Source organism: Epinephelus fuscoguttatus, linkage group LG1, assembly GCF_011397635.1.
Source record: "Epinephelus fuscoguttatus linkage group LG1, E.fuscoguttatus.final_Chr_v1".
NCBI classification, from domain to species: Eukaryota; Metazoa; Chordata; class Actinopteri; order Perciformes; family Serranidae; genus Epinephelus; species Epinephelus fuscoguttatus.
The window spans coordinates 27,040,369-27,051,227 of NC_064752.1; the positions used below are offsets into that span (position 1 = coordinate 27,040,369).

The 10,859-nt window shown below is 39.1% G+C and overlaps 1 protein-coding gene across 2 annotated transcripts; it reads right to left on the minus strand.

The window, feature by feature from the left end:
- Positions 1-668: 668 nt before the first annotated feature.
- Positions 669-9,571, minus strand: irf6 (interferon regulatory factor 6). Of its 2 annotated transcripts, none has more exons than XM_049582916.1 (8): positions 9,324-9,571; positions 8,813-8,987; positions 6,090-6,285; positions 5,876-5,974; positions 5,488-5,754; positions 3,703-4,095; positions 3,436-3,554; positions 669-1,711 (listed from the first exon to the last, which is right to left on the minus strand). In XM_049582916.1, the coding sequence occupies exons 2-8, from the start codon at positions 8,984-8,986 to the stop codon at positions 1,481-1,483; spliced, it is 1,479 nt and encodes a 492-aa protein (XP_049438873.1). In that variant the 5' UTR covers position 8,987; positions 9,324-9,571; the 3' UTR covers positions 669-1,480. The 2 variants fall into 2 exon arrangements, with proteins under 2 accessions (XP_049438873.1, XP_049438863.1); XM_049582906.1 differs by having other exon boundaries at positions 8,813-8,991.
- Positions 9,572-10,859: the final 1,288 nt, after the last annotated feature.

The window sequence follows — 10,859 nt, forward strand, 5'->3', positions numbered from 1 at the left end:
ATATGTCTTTTAGCATTCCATATTTACACACCACGATATATGAGGGAAAACTGGCCGTGTTTAGTTTTATAAAAAGAAAGATGAATTTAGCCAACCTGTCTAGTACTATAAGAATGAAATTGGGAATTTAACATGGAAATTTTCTTAAAAGAAGATGGTAAAGAACAGGGTGAAAACATGTGTTTATATATAAAAACACATATCTGATGAATATTGATGTTGTACACAGACAGGATATTCAGGTTTTTGAAGAGAGGGGCAGAGGGATCTGTTGTGTTAACTTTATATCTCTGTCAGTACCATATCAGTCTGCTTGTTAGACTGGCTCCACAATAAAACCACCAGCCCTTACTTTTTATGTCACACTGTCAAACATTAACCAGAACACATTCCTTTGTGATGTAATGAACAAACAACATGACCGTATTTGGCCCAGAGGATCTCATAAAATGTGTGGAAAATATACACAGTAGATTACCAACTAACTAAACCACTGGAGGTCAGCAATGTTGCATGAGCGCATTCAGAAGGTGCAGCGTTGCTGTTAACTCACAGATCTGCCAACCAGTAGCACAAAAATAAACCATCTGTCTGTACAACAAAGCTGATATATTTTACTCCCAGAAAGAAGTTCACTATGTTTCATTTTAGTAATTCATACACTCCAAATTTATTTTGGCATTTTTTTATTGATAAAATAAACATACGATCACAGGATGAATTCAACTAGACATAAAACATATCACTGCACCCCAAAGTGCAGTGGTGTCCATATTAAAACAGATCCATATAGCTGAATGTTGTTTAGTTAAATGGCTGCCTGGATACAATAAATGGCTTAAAAATCAAAGATATGAATACAAAAATACTCTACAATATAAGTTGAAGAATAAAACAGCTGAAGACAAAACTGCAGGTGACCAGAAAACGGATACTGCACCTGATTACATGTGCTGACAGGGTAAATAGATTTCAGACAGCTGTTTAGTTATGACTGAATGGAAAAAACTCATCTGTATTTAAATTCATATTTGCTCATTTCATCCAACATACACAAATCTCATGCTGGATGTGTTGCTTCAAAACATTTTATACAAGGTCAAAAGCTAAAAGGTTCTCTGCTGTTTGACTCCAGGAAAGTTTGGTAATCTCTGACCGATTTTGGATAAATAAGGCAAGGGGCGATTTCTGTAACTCATTAACTATGTTAAATGTTCCCCTGCAGCAAGCAGGACTTTGGCCCATGCAGTCACATCCGGCTCCTGTGCACACAACACAGAGTGAGGCAAGCTTGAAGGCACTACTACTATATACAGAAAAGCTTTGACACAGCACATCACGAGCAAAAAGCATTAAAAATCCTACAGTATAGTGTGCACATTTCTAAATATGATTACACATAAGTACTTCTTTGCTAAAATCAGGTAACTCTCAGTAGCACATAGAGATAAATGATATGTGGTTCACAGTGTGGGCTGCTTCACTGTGCCTGCAGAGCCTGGACGATGTTGAGGCCTGGGCCGGGGGGCAGCGTCCAGCCGTCCTGGCCCTGGTGGGTCTGCAGCAGGCAGTACAGCTGCTTTAGGTGGGTCACTATGTTGTCTTTGATATCTGGGATTGAGATCTGCAGGCGGACGCTGCCGCTGTCGAAGGACCTTGTGTTGTCTCCAGAGAACATCTCACTGATCATTCGGGCCACCACTGGAATGATCTGCAGAGCAGAGGAGGGACAGAGGACCAGTATGAGTCACACGATCAGAGGCTAAAAAAAGACTGTAGCTCATCAAAGAGACCTGTGGTTCACATTAGGTCTGGGCTAATAATAAAATGACACTTTCAAACATAAATTTGGTTTCCAATGATTATGAAAACAACAGTAGAGATAAAGTGATTATAGTGCTGCACTCTGTTTTGCAAGGCTGCCCTGGTTTTATCTGGTGTTATACATCCAGCACACCCCTTTCCTTAGTAGTGGTTCTCAGTGTTGCCAACTTGGTGACTTTCTCACTAGATTTAGGGACTTCTCAGATCCATTTAGTTCATTTCTAAAAAGCAACTAGCAACAAATTTAGTTAATTATTAGGACCATTAGTGAAATGTAAGTAAATATATTTTGCAACTCCAGTTCCAAAAAAAGTTGGGACACTGTGTAAAACATAAAGTAAAACAGAATGCACTGATTTACAATTCCTTTTCAATATACAGTGAGGAAAATAAGTATTCATCACGTCAATTTGTTTTTCCATTGCACATATTTTTCACTGCAGCTATTCACATAAAATTTAGACCAGACATTGGTATTCACTAGATAAAAGTACACAGATAAAGGAATCATAACAATTCAATCCATAAAAATGATGTGCAATAAAGTGGAACAATACAGGGGAAAAAAGTATTGAACACCCTAACAGAAATGTATTTAAAACTTGATAGAGAAACCTTCAAGATGCTTCTTGTATGAAGAAACTATTGTCTCAGTGTTCAGATAAGATTTAGGATGATCTTGAGAAACAAATTTCACTTTCAAAACTTCAACAATTAGTGTCCTCAGATCCCAAACACATACTGAGGGTTGTTAAAAGAGAAGGAGATGTAACACAGTGGTAGACATGTTGCAGCATCAACTTTTTTTTTTTTTTTTTTTTTTTTAACAAAAATCAAGTTTATCAGTTTGAACATTAAATATCTTGTCTTTGTGTTGTATCCAATTAAATATGAGCCAAAAAGGACTTGCAGGTCATTGCATTCTGTTTTTATTTACATTTTCCACAGTGTCCCAATTATTTTGGAATTGGGGTTTTAAATCATTCCTATGCATGCTGCTCGGAGTTATTTTTATACAGTCTACGCTCGGAGTCATCACAGTCTTTCCCTCTCCTCTGGCAACGTGTTCATATTTACTTTTTATTGATTTTACTTATTCATCTCTTTTTTTCACATGTATTTTTTTTTGTTGAACTGTATTCAAAGTCAAGAAAAACCACCACCAGGCCAGTCTTTTTCAAAGTTCAACAAATGCGTTATGTTTCCAAAGTCAATTAGTCATTGTGTTAGATAACTGATCTTAATGTTGACCAAAATAAGCGTGATTATTTTTGCCATTATCAGGCAGGTCCAGTGCCCATGTAACTAGATGAACAGCTGTTCCTCAATATGATTAGAGTTGTGTGAAATATGAGCTGCAGCAAACGAAGCAGCTTTACTTTTATTTTCTGCTCGTGTCTTCTTGCATTTTTCATTCAAAACTTTTTTTTCAAGCAGTGAAATATTCCTTTGTATATCATTATTCTTATGGAGTAAACTTTTCTTTCAACTGATGCAAACAGGGATGAAGTTTGTTCATGCACAGCTATAAAGTGAAGCGTGATAACGGCTGCTTCCTGGCCTGTACTGTCCCACCAAGGTTCATTACTTCTCATTACAAACATTTCTCACCTGAACCATGATGAGTTTCCTCTCTCTGGGCCTCCCATCAGGCCACTCCTCTCCAAAACACAAGCTGATTTCAAACTGTGGAGGGACTGTTGTCTGGCCGCGCTGGTGGGCTATCACACCTGCAAACCATACAAACAGATTCATTAGAATTTCTTCACACAGAGTATTACATTTTTTATGAGCTGCAGAGACCATCATTTAAATAAATTCTACTTATAACTCAAGTTGTTTCCTAATTGTCCCAATAAAAGTGAAAATCCTACTTACCACTGAGAAAAGACTCCAGGCAAAAGAGTTTGACCTTCCTTTGGCGCTCTATAAGATTTGGAGCAGCTGGATTTGGAGCACAGGGACCAGACCAGTACACCTTACACTGGCAGAGACGCACTGCGTAGATATCATGGCCGCTGACCTCCAGGATTAGGCCTCTGTCCATCACGTCCAGCAGGCGGTTAGTGAAAACTCTCTGCTTGTCGTTGGTGATGTGCTCTGTGGTTGGAAAGCGTAGCTGTTCCAGGTTCACCGGCCCGAACAGCTCCTCCTGGTTGACCATGGGGCCGAGGTCCCCGTAGAACAGCCTGCAGCCGTGTGGGTTACTGACGTTCGCTGTGGGACACATCTCCTTCCCTCTGTACAGGAACTGCACCTCCAGGTCTGTCACTGGGTCAGAGACAAATGTAGACACGTTAAAACCATGTTTGATGATGTTTGATGTTATGTATTTGATTTTTGATTTAAAAGGGACAGTTCACCCAAAAACAAAGTTTCTCCTACTCTACCTGAAGTGCCCCCAACATTTGGTTAAGTGTAGGTCAACTGTCATTAAAAACTATGCTGATGAAATTATATAATTGTCTTACTGTCAAAAAATGAATGAATCCTTTTAACATGTAGTGGCTGTGTGGGTTATTTCTCTGTGCCACAGGCCTCCATTTAGGGGTGTAAGTGCTGCAGGACACACCGGAACTCCACCACTTCTTTGCTCCGAGTGAGGAAATAGAATATTCATGTAATCCAATTAAAATTTAACTAATTCTTTTAAGTGCCTGAAGATAAAGCGTCTACCTCCAGGGCTGAAAAATGACGCTGATGCAGAAGAGCCCAAATCTGGAGTTCTTTCAATCACCACTAGATTCTGACTTCAGAGGGGAGTCAGTCCCCACAGACCCCCATGTTAAAATAACAAACTTTACAGCAGAAATAAACATGTTTACATCCTGGTACAAAAACAGTTTTAGTCTCTATAGCTAATTTCAACATTCATGACAACTGTCATGTATGTTATATAGCTCACCCATTGTCATTTTACTAAGGCTTAAAGTTATGCATAATTAAAGGTGGGGATGCTTTGAGTAGCTGGCTCCAAAAATCCAAGTGGGCAATGGCAAAAATATTAAACTCAAAGCCTCAAAATGTGTGTATACAAACCAGTGAGTGTTGTCACGGTGGCTTATTTCTACAGTGTATGTTGTAGATCCAATCATCACTGAAGCGTATGTCATGCAAGAAATCCAGTCACAACACATGTAATGATCAAAGCTGTCATATTGTCATTTAAGGTATGTTGGTGTGTTTAAATCATTTTTATCCCAATTCAAGTCGCTGAAGTGGAAGTTAGCTGCTCGGCCAGCATAAGTCTCTAGTGCGCTTGCCCTATGGGCCCCATAATGTGGAAGACCCAGGTAATTTTGTACTTGGAAATCAAGCTTTTCTGGTTTTATGCACCCCTGAACTACTTTTATAAGAATAAACAAGGCTCTGTCTCCCATGCTGTATCCAATCCTCTTTATACATCCATGAATCAACCCCACATGCTGCTGAATCCTCACCAAAATCACAGCTAAACACAGTCGACAACAAAGAGACAATTACTCCTTTTTGAATATTGTTTAATAAAAACTACAACGCCCAGCTGTTTTAGGGAATTACTGGGTTGAGCTTTGGTAGCAACCCTGAAAGCTACAGCAGGTATCCTCAGCCTGTTGTACTGAATCGATCTAAATGGTGCAGTATGAGAAACTAGAAAACCAACTAGAAGAAGTGCGTGCTTACTCGGGAGGGAACTAATCCATGTTTCTGGAGATGCAAACAAGGCGTCGGGCAGAGGTGGGGGCTGCATTGTGGGATCGGGCAGAGGAGCAGGAGGCATGTCAACAAGGGCTGTGGGCTGCATCTCCACATCCACGGGCTCCTCTTTCAGCCAGGTTTTAACAGGCTCCTCTTTGGGCCAGACCTCATTTGAAGGGGGGCAACTGGGAGGCTGAATGGGGGAGTCTGAGCTCATTGGGGACCACATGATGAGAGGAGACGGACTGGTGCCTGGACGAGGAAAGAGAGAAGAATGAATTAGTTTTTATCAGCAATCGTGTTTCTCTTTGCTTTTTGATATACTGGCAGGGAGTAATAAAGAAAAGCGAAATTGTGAGGAGAAGTCATTCACCATTGGATGGGTATGGAGGGAGAGACTCTGGTGTATTTGGAAGGTCTTCCTCACCCCCATCTTCCTCACCTGGAGTCCAAGAACCAGCATCCGAGGAGCCTGTTGGGCGAGAAACTGTACTTTTAAAAAAAGGGTAAACATGATTATATGTGAGTGAGATGGAGGTAACTTGAGGATGAAGAGACTCAGTCACATTCCATTGCGTCCTATTTACCCTGATTACTTAGGGGCTGTGGGATGTCGCACACATCATAAATCTTCAAAGGATTCATGGGGACCTCTTTGGTGCCATCGTAGACCAGGTTGAATTCTCTGCTTTTGTTCAGCGCACATCGGAGCTGAGCTTTCCACTTAGCAGGATCAGGTTCATCAACTCCCTCCTGGAACTTCCCGGTCTCCACAGCCCACGCCTGGAGGAACATTTTAACAGAACGGAGGTATCAATATTACAGTCCTCTTTGAACACTTTGATTTTGTTGCACAGGATCCATGTTTTCAATTTTTTCCCCAGAGGTAGTTGATGTGGCTTCTGCCCAAAGACATATCCAAGATAATGGACAATATTTTTTACATCATGTAGATGACTGTGCACGAGACATGGTAACAAACCATGGAATGAATTTACAGCTATAGTAGATGTTGAAAAAATTTAAGGGGCGGATCACTGACAAAGACTTTCTTTCTCATGAAGTATGTCTACAATGTCACGCAGTTTCTGTGTTAAACACCAACATGTTTTTGTAACGTTACACCATTCTTTTCTATAAAAACACACACACACACACACACACACACACACACAAAACATTTTTTAACTTTCACATTTCCGTCGGGGTTGCCAAGTGTGCTGGGACAAAGAAGAATGCATTCATTCAAGGAAGGCACGCGATCCATGACTGAATACCTTCAGGTAATCTCATAAAAACGGAAGTAGGATGTCCCAACATCAAATGCAACAACACAAATTAGGGCTGCATGATATGCAAAAAAATTTAAAAAAGCAATTATTTTGACAGGTATTGTGATTACGATATGAGTCGCAACTTTAGTGGGAATAGTCATTTTTGCCTGTCATTTTCATACACATAAAAAAGTATATATATATGTATGTATATGTATGTATATAAAAACTGATGATAATGTTATTTTGCTGGGGTCTGTACCAAACAAGCACGTTCCCTTACATTTGAAATATAATTTGTAGGCTGGGGCATCATGTCAAAGGCCGATCACAACATCCTTATTGCAAAATTACAGAAATATGGCTTCATGATGTTGCTTTATAATGGCTAATGGTACCTCAGGGCTCCATGCCTGGACCTATTTTGATCTTCATTTACATAAATGAACTACCTAGGGTCTGTAAAATTGTACTGCCTTTTTGTATTAGCTGAAGATACATGTCTGGTATCCTCACATAAAAATTTTTAGCACACTCATTCGAGAAGCAAATGAAGAGCTATCGTCTATTTTTAAATGGTTTCAGATGAACAAAGTCTCTGTCAATATAGAAAAATCTAACTTCATGCTATTTTGTAACATAAACAAAAAATATAACAAAGATAACGCTAAAAATGTTCATAGACAACATCAAAATAACTCTGGTTCCTTGCATTAAATTTCTAGGGGTCAACTTGGAAATACCCTATTGAACTTGTCCATAAATAGACAATGAAGTCGATTGGTATCTTAAGTAGTGTTCGTTCATTGGTCGATCATTCCTGTATTTTAACTTTTCATTCCAGCTTAATTTGCCTTCATATTATGTACTGTAATACTGCTTGGACTGCCACATGTCCAGCTTATCTTAATAAGATTTTTCTTATTCAAAAGAAATTTCGGAGAGTGACTAACTTTGCTAAAAAATGCGAATCATCTGCTTCTCTCAAAAAAATATTTATCAATTTTTAATGTTAACATGTAAGAGAATTGTGTATTCATGTATAAATATGTACATCTCACTCATGATTTGCCAGAACTTTTTTAAGTTTTCCTCAGACATTCACTCATTTTCCATGAGATGCTTTAAGGACCTTTATCTTCCGTGTGTTAATCAATATTCACTGAAATACAGAGGACCATCTCTTTGGAACAACATTCTTCATCTCTACAATCATCATCTACTTTATCGTTATTCAAAAAACATCTGAAAGGGACTCTAATTTGCAAAGACTCTTAATGCTTCATTGATTCATTTGTAATTTGTTTGTGTTTCTTTTTTGTAAATTGTACATCTTCAACAATTTTGTAATACTTCTTAGTCTGAAACTCTTATTCGATTATGCAATCTTCACTTTTATCTTTTTCTATTTAGGTATGATTGTTGTTATTTAATGGGGGGGTATCTTCATGAGCCATGTTTGGCTTCTGACCTCTGCTGCACAATGTTTTAACTTTCAATTTCTTGTTCCTGTATTTTCTATACATGTATGTGCAAACAAACTAAACTAATCTCTGCATCACCATAACGGTATGTTGTGACATATTTGACCTGTATCAGAAAATAGTTCCTGCTTTTTGGATATTGCAGTTGGCCATATTGAAATTTCAACACTTTTTAATTTCATTGTTCAGCTCTGACACAAATACATAACACAACTCTAATACCTTCCTACCTCTCCCTGACACTCTACAATGACTCCATGACCTTCCTAATGCTACAAGCCTGAGAGAGGCCTTATGTAAGAGAGTTGCAAAACCAGATGTTGCTCCAGAGACTTTTTAAAGCATTTTTAACAGGTATGAACCAGCATTACCTCGCTTAGACATATAATAAATAACATGAATTAAAAATAACTGAGTGCCCAACTCCCTGCATGTGCAGCAGTGCCAGCATTTCTAACTCCTGTCTGTGTGCCTCAGGGTAAACAAACACTTCATCAGACACTTCTCTTTGAGCTGAACTTTCTGTCACAGTGACATCTGTTAAGTGTTAACCTTAAATATGGTGTCCTCGTCCTCGTGCTGGGGTGTGTGTCGTGTGGCGTGTTTCCACGGGATCCTGAAGCGCATGGCCTCGCGGTCAATCCACACCAGCCCCGGGTACCTGCCGCTGTCCACCTGCGCGACCAGCCAGGGCTTCAGACGGACACGTCGAGGGGTGACCGACATCCTGGCTGACAAGACGACACAAACCGGTCAGTCCACAGCACACTGCTCCTCTGAATGCTCTCTACAGCCAGACAGCTTTAATATACTCAGTGACAAACAATGATGCAGCAGTGTTCACAGAAACCCTGCACGTCCGGATTTTCCAAACATTTTAAACACAGCCTCACTCTGACAGGCGGACAGAACTATGAACTTGTTAATCACATTTCTGCAGCTGCTTCCTGGTGAGACCTTATATGTATGATATGACATCTTTAAATGTGAGAAATACACACGAATTAATCCAAAACTCAAATAACCAAAGCGACCAAACGCGATACTAAAGAACGACACATACCTGTGGCGAACCAGGAAGTTGGAGAGGTCTGTCCTCGTCTGCCTGTGAACCAGCAGCTGGAGATAAAACCGCGTTTCCTGCGAAAATTCCCAAAAACTCCTGCAGAGTTCCTCCAAGGAAAACTTCACAGATAATCTCTTGTACAAAGGAGGGTGAGGACAACGATAAATTAATGTCGGTGGACTCAGAGGAGCCGATGTTGTTCACTCCCGCTCGGCCCTTCCCCTCTCCTCACCGAAACTCAGGTACAGGCGTGACGTCATGCGGCTGACACACCTTTTCTGAGCAGCTGAGGGGGGGGGACGCTTTTCACGAAGCACGTGCACAGGACACTATTTTTTTCACCTGAGCACCTGAGCCTTTCTCTGTGAGCCATGCGCAACCTATAATACTCATAAATAAATAAATACATTTATTATGATTTGTTTTAAATTATTTTTTATACATAAAATATATATAATTATCCCAACCTGACAAAAAAAATCAATATTTTTTGTATGATTTGTTATCATTTTTTTATATATAAAAATAAATTATAACAAATCATATTAATTATAATTATTTTTAATTTATTTGTCAGATTAGGATAATTTCATATAACTGATTATTCTTGGTAAAATATGTCCCTGTGACTTATGCATGTGAAATAAACATCATATTTATTTTATATATTATGTATACTAGTTTTTCATTTTTTTTATATGATTTACTATGCATAAATAATGAAGAAATGATTTTGTAAGGAAATATCTGGTGTTTTTTCATCTTAAATCTTTATTTTTTTGCTTTGACAATAAGGTTGATGACACCACATTTACATTTACATGGTTGTTCTAATATGATTATACAGGCATGATAGCAAACAGTTAAACTGAGTAAACTCTTTCCTTATAAAATTAGATGAGCTACATTGGAATGACTGAATCATCCATTAACAGGAAGGCTGTTAAATTGATTTACTTTTCATTAATTTTAGTACTCTCTTTTTCATTTTCTTCTCTTCATGTTTGTCTAATTTTTTAAATGTACACATTCTTCATTTTTACATTATTTGCTTTGAATAGCGCGAGAAGATACACACACTCTACTGTGTATCTTAAGGCTTAAGGGTTTAACTGGCCGCTGTCTAGACTGCACATCTACTGGCTCACACTGTACACCAGCAGACAATATTTATGACTCACACAGAGCGGGAGTTTCCACTGTAAAGAACAACACATTCACTGTGAGAAGGCACAGCACAAGTGGACGGTTGGTGATGATGATCCTGTCACTAGTAGTAGCCAAAACAGTCCGACAACAACAAGCCACTCCCTGAAACTACTCACGGCTCTGAGAGCGTGTGTCCAACATCCAGCTGTGCAAATTTGTCTTTTGGGCTTCCTGGTTTCGGCATCATATCCATAATGAGCCTGTGGCCACGTGTGTGTAATGCTAATTGTTTGTATTCTAGGATGGATGGTTGTTTGAGGCTGTAGTGTCAGGGTGTGATGGGCTGTTTTGGGTCCAGGTGCCTGTAGCATCACAAAAGGATGA

What these genes read in the sequence shown, in the direction of transcription:
- irf6 (XM_049582916.1), bottom strand. Translation starts at nt 8,986, where the DNA reads ATGTCGGTCACCCCTCGACGTGTCCGTCTGAAGCCCTGGCTGGTCGCG. An exon ending in ACAGCCCCTAAGTAATCAGG is followed by an intron (nt 5,975 to 6,089) that starts GTAAATAGGACG and finishes CTCGCCCAACAG; the next exon opens with GCTCCTCGGATGCTGGTTCT. An exon ending in CCTGGAGTCTTTTCTCAGTG is followed by an intron (nt 3,555 to 3,702) that starts GTAAGTAGGATT and finishes TATGGTTTGCAG; the next exon opens with GTGTGATAGCCCACCAGCGC.